Source organism: Pieris rapae, chromosome 3, assembly GCF_905147795.1.
Source record: "Pieris rapae chromosome 3, ilPieRapa1.1, whole genome shotgun sequence".
NCBI lineage: Eukaryota > Metazoa > Arthropoda > Insecta > Lepidoptera > Pieridae > Pieris > Pieris rapae.
In genome coordinates, this window is record NC_059511.1 from 5,200,565 (window position 1) to 5,212,773 (window position 12,209).

The window sequence follows — 12,209 nt, forward strand, 5'->3', positions numbered from 1 at the left end:
TTGAACCTCTGCACCCCACAGTTGAATACCGTACGACATAACGCTGTGAAAGTAGCTATGCTACACAATTTTAGCCGTATCCCTATCAGTAAACTGTCGGATTTTTTTTACTGCATATGCTGCAGAGCTCAGCCTATTCGAAAGAGTTTCTATATATGGGCCCCACTGGAGTTTACTATCTATTGTTATACCTAGGAAAACAGTTTTGTCAACAAAGTTTAGTTTCCTTAACTTTCAGGTTACCAAGATCTCGCTTTACGTTATTAGTTGTAAATCCAATACATTTTGTTTTATTCTCATCCAGTTCTTCTTACCCGCTCTACGCCCTTGACTTGCGAACTGGTGGTAAATGTAAATTTACGATTAATTTAATTTGTTTTTCTTGACGTTTATAAGTGTACATGTTTACCTAAATGAATAAAGATATTTTGATTTGATTTGATTAAGCAGTAAGTTATTCACATTAAACCAGTTAACTATACGAGAGATGGAATATTTTACATCGTTCGATGTTTTTCCTATTCACTTTAAATGGTGCTGGCTGGTGGAAGTAGTCGTTGTTCAATTATCCCACCAGAGGGCAATGGGGTCGCCCCTGCCGTACGCCATAAAAAAGCCCTTTCCACAGGTTGAAATGGGGAAATGCTATTCATAAGCCGGCACCACAAGGCAAAAGGTGTACTCACTTAGTTTCTACGCGCGGACAACGGCAGGTAAGTATTACCACAGTAGTACACACATATATACCACACAACTAATATTAGAAATCAATGCCGACAGCTCGAAAAAGCCTATAATGTTCCAAGACGCACCGTAGACCTCATTTTTTTGTTTTGTATTGTATTATTAATAAAAAAAATTACGTATAAAAAAAACATTTTTAGATACAAACAAACTTTTTTAGACTAGAAAAATATTTTTTCCTAAAACGAGACTATTGTCGGATCTAGGTCGCGGTCAAAAGCTAGCTACGCTGTTTAAATAACTATAATAATATCCTTATATATAATTATTAATAATTACGCAGATTACCCATAATATGTTATAATATGAACATTAGGATTTTTCCAAGAATTTCCATTCGTATTAAAAAAAGTGATTAATGAAATTTATTGATTCTATAAAACCTATTGGATTTATAATAAAAATATACCGCTAATTTATTTGTTGTATATACTTTTAAGTATTATTTAGATATTTAGTAGTTATTTTAAGTTTTTTTAATAGCAATGACCTTACATTTCGCCGTCTCAAACTGTTTCTAGGATTTTTTTTTATTTCTATATCACGTCTTACTTGGGTTATTTGTATGCACGTACAGTGACACATGTTAACATAAACCTAAGACGATATTCTGTTATTACCACTCAGTTGGTCACCTTGTTATAAAGCAAGCAAGCGTTATTATTTTTTTATTACCAGTCAAGAATGAAACACGTATCGCGTAAGATTGTTTTTTTTTGTAAAAGTTCTTTAGAAATAAATAAAAAATAAGTGCGTCATTATTGTGGATTTTGGGAGATTAAAACCTTTATATAAAGTGAGTATGTATAAAGGTAATTTGTAAACGTTTTTCTCGATGAATAAAAAAGCTTTATTTAAGGTTCTTTATATACAATATTAATTAGTGAAATGTCTTATTCGATAATAGAGGTAACAAATTATTGAAAGCCAGGAAAAATATATCAACATTTACAACAGCGTCTTAATTAATTGATTTGTCCTGGAATAGCAAGATTTTTAAAACTTTTATATTTCTCGGTACAATATAATAAACATAATAAGAAATTACGTTGTAATGAAACAAAAATGTCTTCGTAGGTACGAACCAAACTCCATCGTGGTAACTTCTATTCGATTTCTGACGACGCCATAGTAAAATTTCAATAAATATACAAAAAACGCGTTAATACCATAATCCCTTTAAGTACGGTGCGAGAGAAACTTATTCAAAAGCAATAAACTATACCATAAACTTAAAATTTAAACCATATTATATAATATGCTTATTATTAATCGCTTAATAATTTAATTGCCGTATAAAACGGTTTACGTATTATCAAGGCGTTCGAATAGCGCCAATGTAAAGTGAACGTATTTAGAATTGATCAGTATACCAAATGACATGGCATTGAAATATTTTACTTGCAACCTCCTTGCTCCTTATTGTATCAAATATGTACCACCACACAAATATTTAAAAATACAATCTAAAATATAAATGAAAATTTCAAAGAATTACTTTTAATGTTGTACGACCCTGCTTTTTTCTACTATTTTAATTCATAATTAATATCTAATTCTTATCGTATTAGCGTAGTTTTAAAGAAACTTGTTTAATTTATTTTCTCATGTACCTTAAACTATAATTAATTAACTTGCTGAGCTATTTTTTTTAAAACCCGGGACGTGATAACAAATGTAGGTTCCAAATCTCCTCCAAATAGATCTCCATCTGTAATGAACTACAGGAATTTAGTGTGCCTTGTAAATAAATACATTTGTTATAATGTAGTATTGTAACGCTATGATAGCAAGCAATGAGTATTCACAAGGCGAACAAGGAAAAAATGATACATTAAAATGTTATACCTAAATAAAAAACATTCATATAACTTCGCTTTTAATATGTATTTTCGAAAAAAAAAATATTAAGAAGTTCGGAAGTAATTTGTATATTTTTTGACAGAATGCTCACCTTGGTTTGTAGTACGACTTTTGAATTGTTTCAGTTAAGAATTCGACAAAAGTAAAATCCGAATTCTAAAATTATCTATGCTGTCATTAATACAGCCATAGATATTGACATAAGCTAACGCTAACCAGCTTTTAATATTGAATCTACTTAACCATTAAAGTAAACATGTGAAGCCTCTGTGACTAAGAGGTGAACACATGTTTCAAAAAAGTACTGGTTCCGGGGAAACAACAATTGTTTTAGTTTTAGTAAGTTTAAACGCAATAGGCTGTCTGAGGTTTATTTAATTTTAAAAAATCAATTAGAAGGTTGCTTATACTTACAATTCTATATTTAAGATATAGTAGTATATTTAATGTTTATCTTCTTATTTGTACAGATGATTATAACATTCAAGGTTATATTTACTTTTAATATACAAATAATAATGGCCCTAAGAGGAAACTTAATATAGCGTACATACAAGAGGATGTTGTCAAGGTTAAATGTACACTTTACCTGCATAATAGGTTGTTTATGATGAGTTATATCGTATTGTTTGGTAACGAAAAGCAACTTTTTAAACAGTACAAGAATGTTTGATTTTGTTAAATAGATATTTATAAAGAGTGATGGCAGTGTGACGTAATTTTGATTTATTCTATCACCATCTTTTGACACTTATTTTTTTAAAATATATTTTTAGATTTTATGCGTATAGTCCATTGAAATGTTACAATTTGAGGGCCAAACTGAACATTTGCAAAAAACTAAATTGTTACTGAAACTTTTCACTTTTTTACTTATAACTTTTTGAATTTTGGATTTATTATAAAAAGTCACACAGACATAATTATTATAGGCACACGAAATGCATGTAAGTGTGTCGTTACAAATTTTGTGCACGATGGATAGTTTAGTAGATACAGCCAAAAACGTGTTTTCACCCCTTTTCCCAACATGGCGGCCGGGGTACATGGGCGTTCCCCACAAAATGAGATGAAGCTTGTATTGAGCCTCAGTACATGTGCCGTAAATAAAATTGGGTCCTCTATCAAATGTTCAACAAATGTAACATTTTAATGGACTAGCAATATCTTTAAATAATAAAATATTTTATTTAATATCCTCTGTTATTTTATTTTGTGTGCGACCGATGCGATTCTGGGCATTCGTACGAGATGCGCATTTAGAGAAAAACCTGTGTGAATATTGCATATTATCGTAATTGTATGAAAATGACTACGTTAATATATTTATTAACAACCATTTCAAGTCCATAATTGAATCTTTAAATTTAGAACGTTTACAAAGAACAATTACGTTTTGACTCAAGTTCCAATATGTACAATGTGATATAATTTTGGTATTTTCCTTCCTACTCGAAAGCGCGGGAAACGTGTAATTAAATTTGACATGTCAATTTTACAATGTGTACATTGTCATCTACAAACAATATCCATATTTTTATTAATTTTGTTTCGTTCACACAAAAGCTTACCTATCTGTTTTGCACAATTATGTATTTATGTTTGTACAGCATGGAGACCTTACCAAACCACCCACTAATAGAAGTCACTAGTGATGACATCACAAAAGCGAGGGCGTTTTACGAAATAAATGACGTCACAAGGATAAAACAAAGTTTGGACACGATTTATGAGTGGTGTAAGAAACAAGATCATTTGGTAAATGCATTGAAAGTTATGGGTAAGAATTTTTAAATAGTTAGTTAGTAAGAATATGATTTATAAGACAAAACGCTTTATTGTACCAAAAGCATCTCTATACCCGTAGTTTCATATAGTTTCAGCCATTGTTTCGTCTTTTGTTTTTGACACCACGATTCTTTTATAGCATTTAAAATATAGTTAACAGCCCGAGTAGTATTATACAATTAATATAATAATAATAATAAATAATAAATATTAAGGCGTTCGTTTTAAATTCTCAAATGAAATTACTTAGGTTTCCATACAACAATTTATTACTTACAATACATTTCTCGTAGTATTTCTGCTACGCGTACTGCTATTGGAAGAATCAAACTGTATTATAAGTAATTATTACATTATAAATATAATGCCAAGATACTCTAAATTGTAGAATTATAAAGATGATTTCACAATAATGATAGATATACAAATAAAGTTTCTTTTGTTAGTGTTTACCATATACGTAATTTAAAAAGCCAACCCAAAAAACTAGATACAAAATATAACACATAAAATCTCCACCATTCTTGAGTTGTTTAAACAATTTTGTGTTTCTCTGATATTTGTTATAAATGAAACTCAGTTAATATTTTCTGGTGCAACAACGGAAATAAGAGCCTAGAAATGTTTAATGCTAATGCGTAGGCGTGAATTTACCAAGTTTCTAAAGCTGGGTACTGACTAATGTTACGAGGTGTAACGTGTTACACAGCGAGCATTCATGCAGTCAGTATGTAGTGTCACGGGGAAGCGCGCCACTCGTCGCTCGGTTGGTGTGGTCCACCCAGCTGTAGGTTTCTTTAAAGTCCTATAAATCCTTATATATAATCCGTATAAAATCTTGAAAAAATGAAGTGAGACAAAGATAAAGCTCTGTATAGAAAACAAGCTCTGTTTTTTCTTCTTGATTTGGATTAATCAATTTAGAATCAAACATCCCAACACAAACTAGCTGTCGGAGATCTTGCCTGAGAGTGCTCCATGCGAATGTTATATATTGTAACATAAGTCAGAACCTACGTCCTGAAATACGGACAGTGGGCGTTAAGGGGTAGTCGCTAAAGTTGTTCAGTCCTAAAAAAATGCTAAATAGTAGTTGTAGGAATTTAGCTGTTCATTAACTATAGTATACATTAGTTACGAACACAGGTTACTACTGGAAATAATGTTATTAATTTAATTCGATATTCATTGTTTACGCTGACTAATAATTCTTGAATTTTGAATTAATTTAAGGACGGAACTATATGTTGCAACGTTATGTCTGTCATCAGGATAACATGCTTATATGAGTAAAAATTTCAAAACATAATTTAAATTTCAGATCGCAATATCCTAGAACGGATATTGATTTTATCCAGAGGATCTGTGGAAGCGGCTAAAACCAAAATAGACAAATTATTAACATCTAGGGGAATGATGCCGGAACTAGCTCTGAATAAGAGTGTTGAAGAGTTTGAATTATTGTGGGATTATGGGTATGTACTATATACTGCCATGAAGTTCTTACAAATTAATAAATTAGGATCAACGTGGACGACTGACAGCCTAATTTTATAACCTTAGTGCATCGAAAGCAGTGTATGAACCGCGAGAAAAAATACGTTTTTATACCCTATAAATCATACATCTATCTAAAATTTATAGAAGCAAGCCATCATTTTCATCATCCCAGGTTTGCCAAAAAATACCTTTAAAGAGTACCTACTATAATATAGGCTAAAATGTACTATTGAAAATTGTAAATGTATTCGTTGAAAAATCTATGAGTTGAGACGGGAGTCTTGTCGTCTGAATCTAGAACGGTCTTAGTCGTATTTTCTAGCCCATAAAGTCCTAGAAAATACTACTAAGATGTTAACCCAAGCATATTTAAATTAAATAAACAAATATTTAATGTGTTTTGTAAGTCTGTGTAAAAATAACTGTGCCTAAAGGGGCCACCAATTTTATATTCAATATACTACGATTTCTCGTGTTTATGTACAAAGTCCAACTGTAAGACATGCTATAAAAATAGTGGAACCAAAAAATTTTAACTTACAAATGCGCACAGCTGTATAATAAACTACACACAAATATAAAATAATCTTACTTCTTTCAATGCATTCAAATCGAATCGGCTGAGTGAATATTTGAAACAAAATTACTTTTAATTTCATTTTCTTATAATTGGTTTTTATTCGTGTGTTTTGGTAACCTTTACTTTTAGGTTTGTTGCTTGTACGATTTGTGATTGTTTAAGAACGACTACAAGTTTATGTTTAGCTGAAGTATTGTTCTCATGTAAGTGGCATTTTTGCCTTTTTTGAGAAAATTTTTAAACCCTTAAAAAATTAGATCAGTATATTTTTTCGTTATTTAAATTCAAAGTTACTTTTACACATTTCAGACTATATGTGCCGCTCCCAAAGCTTCATAAAGTTGATCAGTCCAGAGTGATGGTGACGCAGTTTCTCTCCGAAAAACTCGACGCGTTCAGCTTACTGTCCTACTTTCGTTATGCATTCATGGTAATATAGAACGTTTAAAAAAAGATTCCTCTTCTCGCCGGTCACACTTGGCATTCTACTTAAGGGATATTTAACCAATTTAAGCGACGAATTAATTGCTCAAACTACTAATTAATTAAACTTTGATATTCCACTGGGCACCACGTGAGAATGTACAGAATTACAAATTATGTATTTATTTAATTATAATTATAAGTAATCTAACAGCTTATACTTATACATATTATAATACAAAATACTAAGACAGTACAGAAAGCCAAAACAGACTACATAGATAAACAATTTATTTATAAAAAACAGAAAACAAGCAAGTGCATTAATAGATAAAGATACATTAAAAAAACAAAATAATAAAACAAATAATACTTAGAATTTAAAACTACTACTTAAACAAAATCAGAGTCTTCCAGCTTCTTCAAGCACTTCTTTACATCCCTCTTTTTGAGGTTGTATTTATAACTTATTATCTGACCGGGTTGGAATCCTACTTCGCAGTCATTTTACTATAGCAACGCAGCCCACAAGTCTACTACCGCTATACATTCATCCTAGGTAGAGTGAGGAAAGATAACTGGTTCATAGAGGTAATAAGATTTAATACAATTCCTATTTGCTACACGCGTCATCATTTACAAAAATTTTGTACTTTCATGATTAGTATCAAAAATATATTGTGACCTCCAACCCAAGACGGTCCTCTTTCCGCACAGAGTCTATAATAATATTCTGGAAGTATGGACATTATTTTTTATTTACGTATTTATTTCCTGGTATAAAAGAGGTTTAGTGATGGAGGAATGTTTACTCCGTGCTTAATAGAGCTTAGAGCAGGCTTAAGAGGGTTTTGCAAACGCAACCTACAATTGCGGACTGGGCAGACATATTTATATGTACTTATCATTTTCTTTAAAGGCTAGTAAGTAGTAGTAAGAGCACACCCCACAAACACACCATCACGTACATACCCACACTTTTACATCATCACACAACACAACTAATTTAGGCTTAGTTAAATAAATTAAATCACAATTAGTCAAATGTTTTAAATAATTTTTGTTTGTTCGTTCCCCTTTATAAATCTTTTTGTTGTTAAATGTATCATGTATTCCATCTTTGCCTATATTCTCAGTATATTTTTTTGTAATTATATATAATTTATGTTAGCTGTAGGAGTACTTAATAAATAAATATAAAGTTCTAACTCGAAACAATTGCTTCATCGGAATCAAAATCAGTTCTTTCGTTGTGGGATTTATAAATGTTTTAAAATTAATTACTTTTTGAATATTGTGTTTGTCAAAGATTTTGGAAATGATATGAATTCCAGCAACGTTGAATTCATACATTTGTATGAATACGCAACCACAGCGTATAGGTTACAGTTGCAGTTTATTGTCTAAAAAAAACGCCTATTAAAAAAATCATATCAAAATATCATTGAAGGGTGTCAAAACACTGAATAGTTCTATCTGCTGTAATGAAAATCCTGAAGTTGGTAGTTTTTTTAATTATAATAACTAAGATTAACTAGTTGTCCCTAAACTTAATGTATTTATATATTCTATTTTTTCAGATCGGTGAATACAGACTGCACTACGACTATTGTCTGTCTGAGCGATATATAATCGATTTAACTAACATACATGTTGGTCTTGTTACCAAGGTCAACCCAATAGTTGTAAAAAAGGCAGAGGTGTTGTGTACGGTAGGTTTTTGCTAATTTTCAAACGTAGCTATCATTTCTAAAAATCTAATTGTTCATATATATGAGCTGGACTTCAACTTTTGTAACAGAACTATTTTGGTTATTTATTTATTTATTCATACTTCGTTGCAAAGAAATATAAATAACACAATACACAAAAATTACAAGAGATGTAACGGGCGGCCTTATCGCTAACAAGCGATCTCTTCTAAGGAACCCTAGTAAGAAAAGAAAACAATAAATAAAAATGATGAGTGCAAGAAGTGCATAACCAGAAGTTATATGAAAAAATATATAGATTTTGTTATGTACAGCTAATATACCTTTAATGTTAAACTGTATATAAACATTTTCAGGAAGGTTTTGGAACTAAAATAAAAGGCATCCACCTTTTGAACGCGCCACCATTCGTCGATAAAATCGTGTTTTTAATAAAACAAGGTTTGAAGGAAAAGGTTGCTAGTCGACTCCACGTCCATAACTCCTATGCTGACCTGCACAAACATATTCCTAAAGAAATTCTTCCAAAAGACTTCGACGGCGATGGACCATCATTAATAAAATTAGCAGGTAATTTTTCAAAACAGACGTTGAAATCAGTTAAGAGACTTATAATCGAAATACATATATGAAAAGTCGTGTAACACAACTTATAACTTAAGAACGGCTGGACCGATGTTAGTCTGTTTTTGGCGTATTCTGCTCCACTCCGAATAGCAGAATAAGTTATAAAATACAGGATAAATTTTCTAATATAATAAATAAATACATTTTACGAATGCAAAAAGTATGTGGTGCCATCTGTTGATAAAATTAGCGTCATTTTATATCGAGTTTCTGTCAGTTGAAAAAATTCCGATCTTGAGGTGAAAGAGAAGATGGATAACCAGGCATCTTTATCGTAAATTCGCAAAAGACTGTATTTCTTCTTTCGCAATGGAAATCAATAATACATTTTGTATTGTATTAATGTTAATAATTAATACCATTATAATTTAAGATTAACTAATGTTAACACTATTTTATTAGAGTGTTAGGCCGAACGAAGTTTGCCGGGTCAGCTAGTGTAGTTTAAAAAACCTTCTTAAACTAATAAAAATATAATACGAAAATGATAATTATAATAATAACAAAAAATATAAATACAAATAAACGTTTGATAAATTAAAAATCTATTTTTATGAACGAAATAATGATTCGAATAGTAATTTCATTATAATAATTTTTAAATCTAAAATAGGGGCAACAACCTATATATAGTTTCATTGGTTCCAGAGCAATGGAAAGAAACACTAAAAACCGAAGAAGCAAGGAAAATCATTAAAGACATGGACCAGTTGGTGGCAGATGAATCTCGTAGGACCTCATCAAAATTTAACGAGGAATATTTAGGGATGCCAGGGTCATTTAGAAAATTAAATGTAGATTAGAAAATGGTTTAGACGGGTTTTATATGTACTCAGGTATCTAGCTAATTTAAAGGTAGTTTAATTAAATGTACCTTTAGCTAATTTTTAATAATGTAGACACGATTTATATGACCAATTATTATTATTGCAATGTTTATTATTCTGTTGTTTGTGTAATGTAGTTATTAGTATAGTTGGATAGTGCATCCACATCTTTATATGTCTGACATTATTATTAAGATATTATTTATTTCCAACCTTATAAAAATAATTTAGAATATACATATTAAATTCTCGTGTCACAATGTTCGTTCCCAAACTCGTCTGGAACGGGTCGACCGATTCTTAGGAATTTTTTAATGCAAGTATGAGAATCGGCTACTATAAAAATAGACCATTTTTTTTTTTAATTTTATTATGATACAATATAATAAGCTGTAAAAAGTCAAGTGACGTGTAGCAGTGGGGTATACTGGACTAAACTGGTTTTCAGGCTATAAAAGCACGGCGCGCTGTATGGTCGGGTGCACTTCTTCGACGCTCGCACTAGATATAGGACGTTACTATTGTTGTTAAATTTGTGGTTAATTTCGTGTAATTTAATTTGGTTATTTTTAGTAATTTTATTTGTTAATTTCTAACTTCAGAAGTGGGATTCGTTCTCATTTCTGATTAGTTTAAATTAACGCCCACGTGGTTTTATTTTAGTCAGTTTGAAACGCGAGTGTTATACGTTTAATAAAAATAATGGAGGGTAGGCGGTGAACACGTAAAAAAATGACGGTGTGCCCGTCTCTGGGCTTGAAGAAACGTTACAGTCGATATTAAACCGTCAACCGACGCAAGCGACTGAGCTATGTCCACCAGTGGTGTCACCACAACAGTGCTCAGCAACACCACCGCGAGGGGATCGGCCCTTTGCACCGACATGCGCAACACCATCGGATTTGCTGCTTTCTTCCTTAAGTGACACTCGTTACCACCTGGTACTGACGGTTCGCACAATGGTACTGAAAACGCTCCGGTGCCAAGTTCAAGCAGCGCATGCGAGTCAAGCACTGATCTGGTACTTAATCAGGTGACCGACAAACTAGTAAGTGCGTTGAGCACAATTCTGGTAAGATCTAACTCCATTTATATTTCTTATTTTGATCCGTCTTTCAAATATTTCGATATATGGTGTGAGGAGGAAGACTCTGCGCGGTTGTCTAATTATTGGGATGACCGTGAGTGCTTATCTCTGATTGGATATTGTTTGAAAGGGGATGCTAAAGTGTGGCTAAATGAGTGAGTGGCTTAGTAATGATCATAGTTGAGAGACAACAGACTCTGATAGTTATCTCATGTATTGCGTGTTGTACGAGGAATGAGTGAAAAGTTAATTGTCGCAGTAGTTATTCGAGGTATTAAGGACCCACAAGTTCGCGCCGCCGCGACTTGTGCTAATTTATCATCGGAAGGCTTAGTTAAATTCCTCTCATTATATACCAAGCCCCTAGAACCACGCTCTATAATACAAAATCACGTTAAAAAGGCCAAATTTGCGAGATAATTTCTGAAAACGAGATAATTTTCAGTCTAATATTAACTGTTCATGTTTCATGTAGGGAAATTGGTCATATACAAATTTTGTGTCCTAAAAAAAACTAAGTATGAAACCGCACCAGAGACTCAATCTACAAACAATTCAAGTTTAGAAAAAAGGCAGTTTTCTAATATCAAAATTATTTGCACATTTTGTAAGAAGGTAGGACATAAAACGGAGGACTGTTTTGTTCGACAGCGTTCCGAGTCGAGCGGTAGGCTAAATTAGTTATAGTTTACCGCCCTTATAAAATGTCGTATGATGAAAAATTACGCGTTAGAGATACCATAAAAGATGTGTTAAATCAATAAATAATTAGAGATAGAGATTTGTAAAGAAAAAAAGCGATTCAGATAGGCTTTGTGTCGACTTTAAACTTAAAACTCAAAGACAGTTAAAATACCCGCTTCCGTTAATTGAGGACCATATTGTTTGGCTAGGTAAAGCTACCTATTATATTTACCTTGATATGGCTACTGGCTTTCACCAGATAAAATTAAATAAAAAATCGACACCACTCCCGAGATTCGTAACACCTGAGGGTCATTATGAGTACATAAAGATGCCATAAGAATTAGGTAATGCTCAGGTTGTATATCAACGAA

General features: G+C 31.9%; 1 protein-coding gene across 2 annotated transcripts; it reads left to right on the plus strand.

The window, feature by feature from the left end:
• Positions 1–1,356: 1,356 nt before the first annotated feature.
• LOC110993333 lies at positions 1,357–10,048 on the plus strand. 2 transcript variants are annotated; one of them, XM_022259545.2, is made up of 7 exons: positions 1,357–1,540; positions 4,218–4,387; positions 5,717–5,870; positions 6,785–6,905; positions 8,479–8,610; positions 8,967–9,180; positions 9,886–10,048. In XM_022259545.2, exons 2-7 carry the CDS (start codon positions 4,219–4,221, stop codon positions 10,038–10,040), a joined length of 945 nt encoding a protein of 314 aa, XP_022115237.2. In that variant the 5' UTR covers positions 1,357–1,540; position 4,218; the 3' UTR covers positions 10,041–10,048. The 2 variants fall into 2 exon arrangements, with proteins under 2 accessions (XP_022115237.2, XP_022115239.2); XM_022259547.2 differs by having other exon boundaries at positions 1,365–1,444.
• Positions 10,049–12,209: the final 2,161 nt, after the last annotated feature.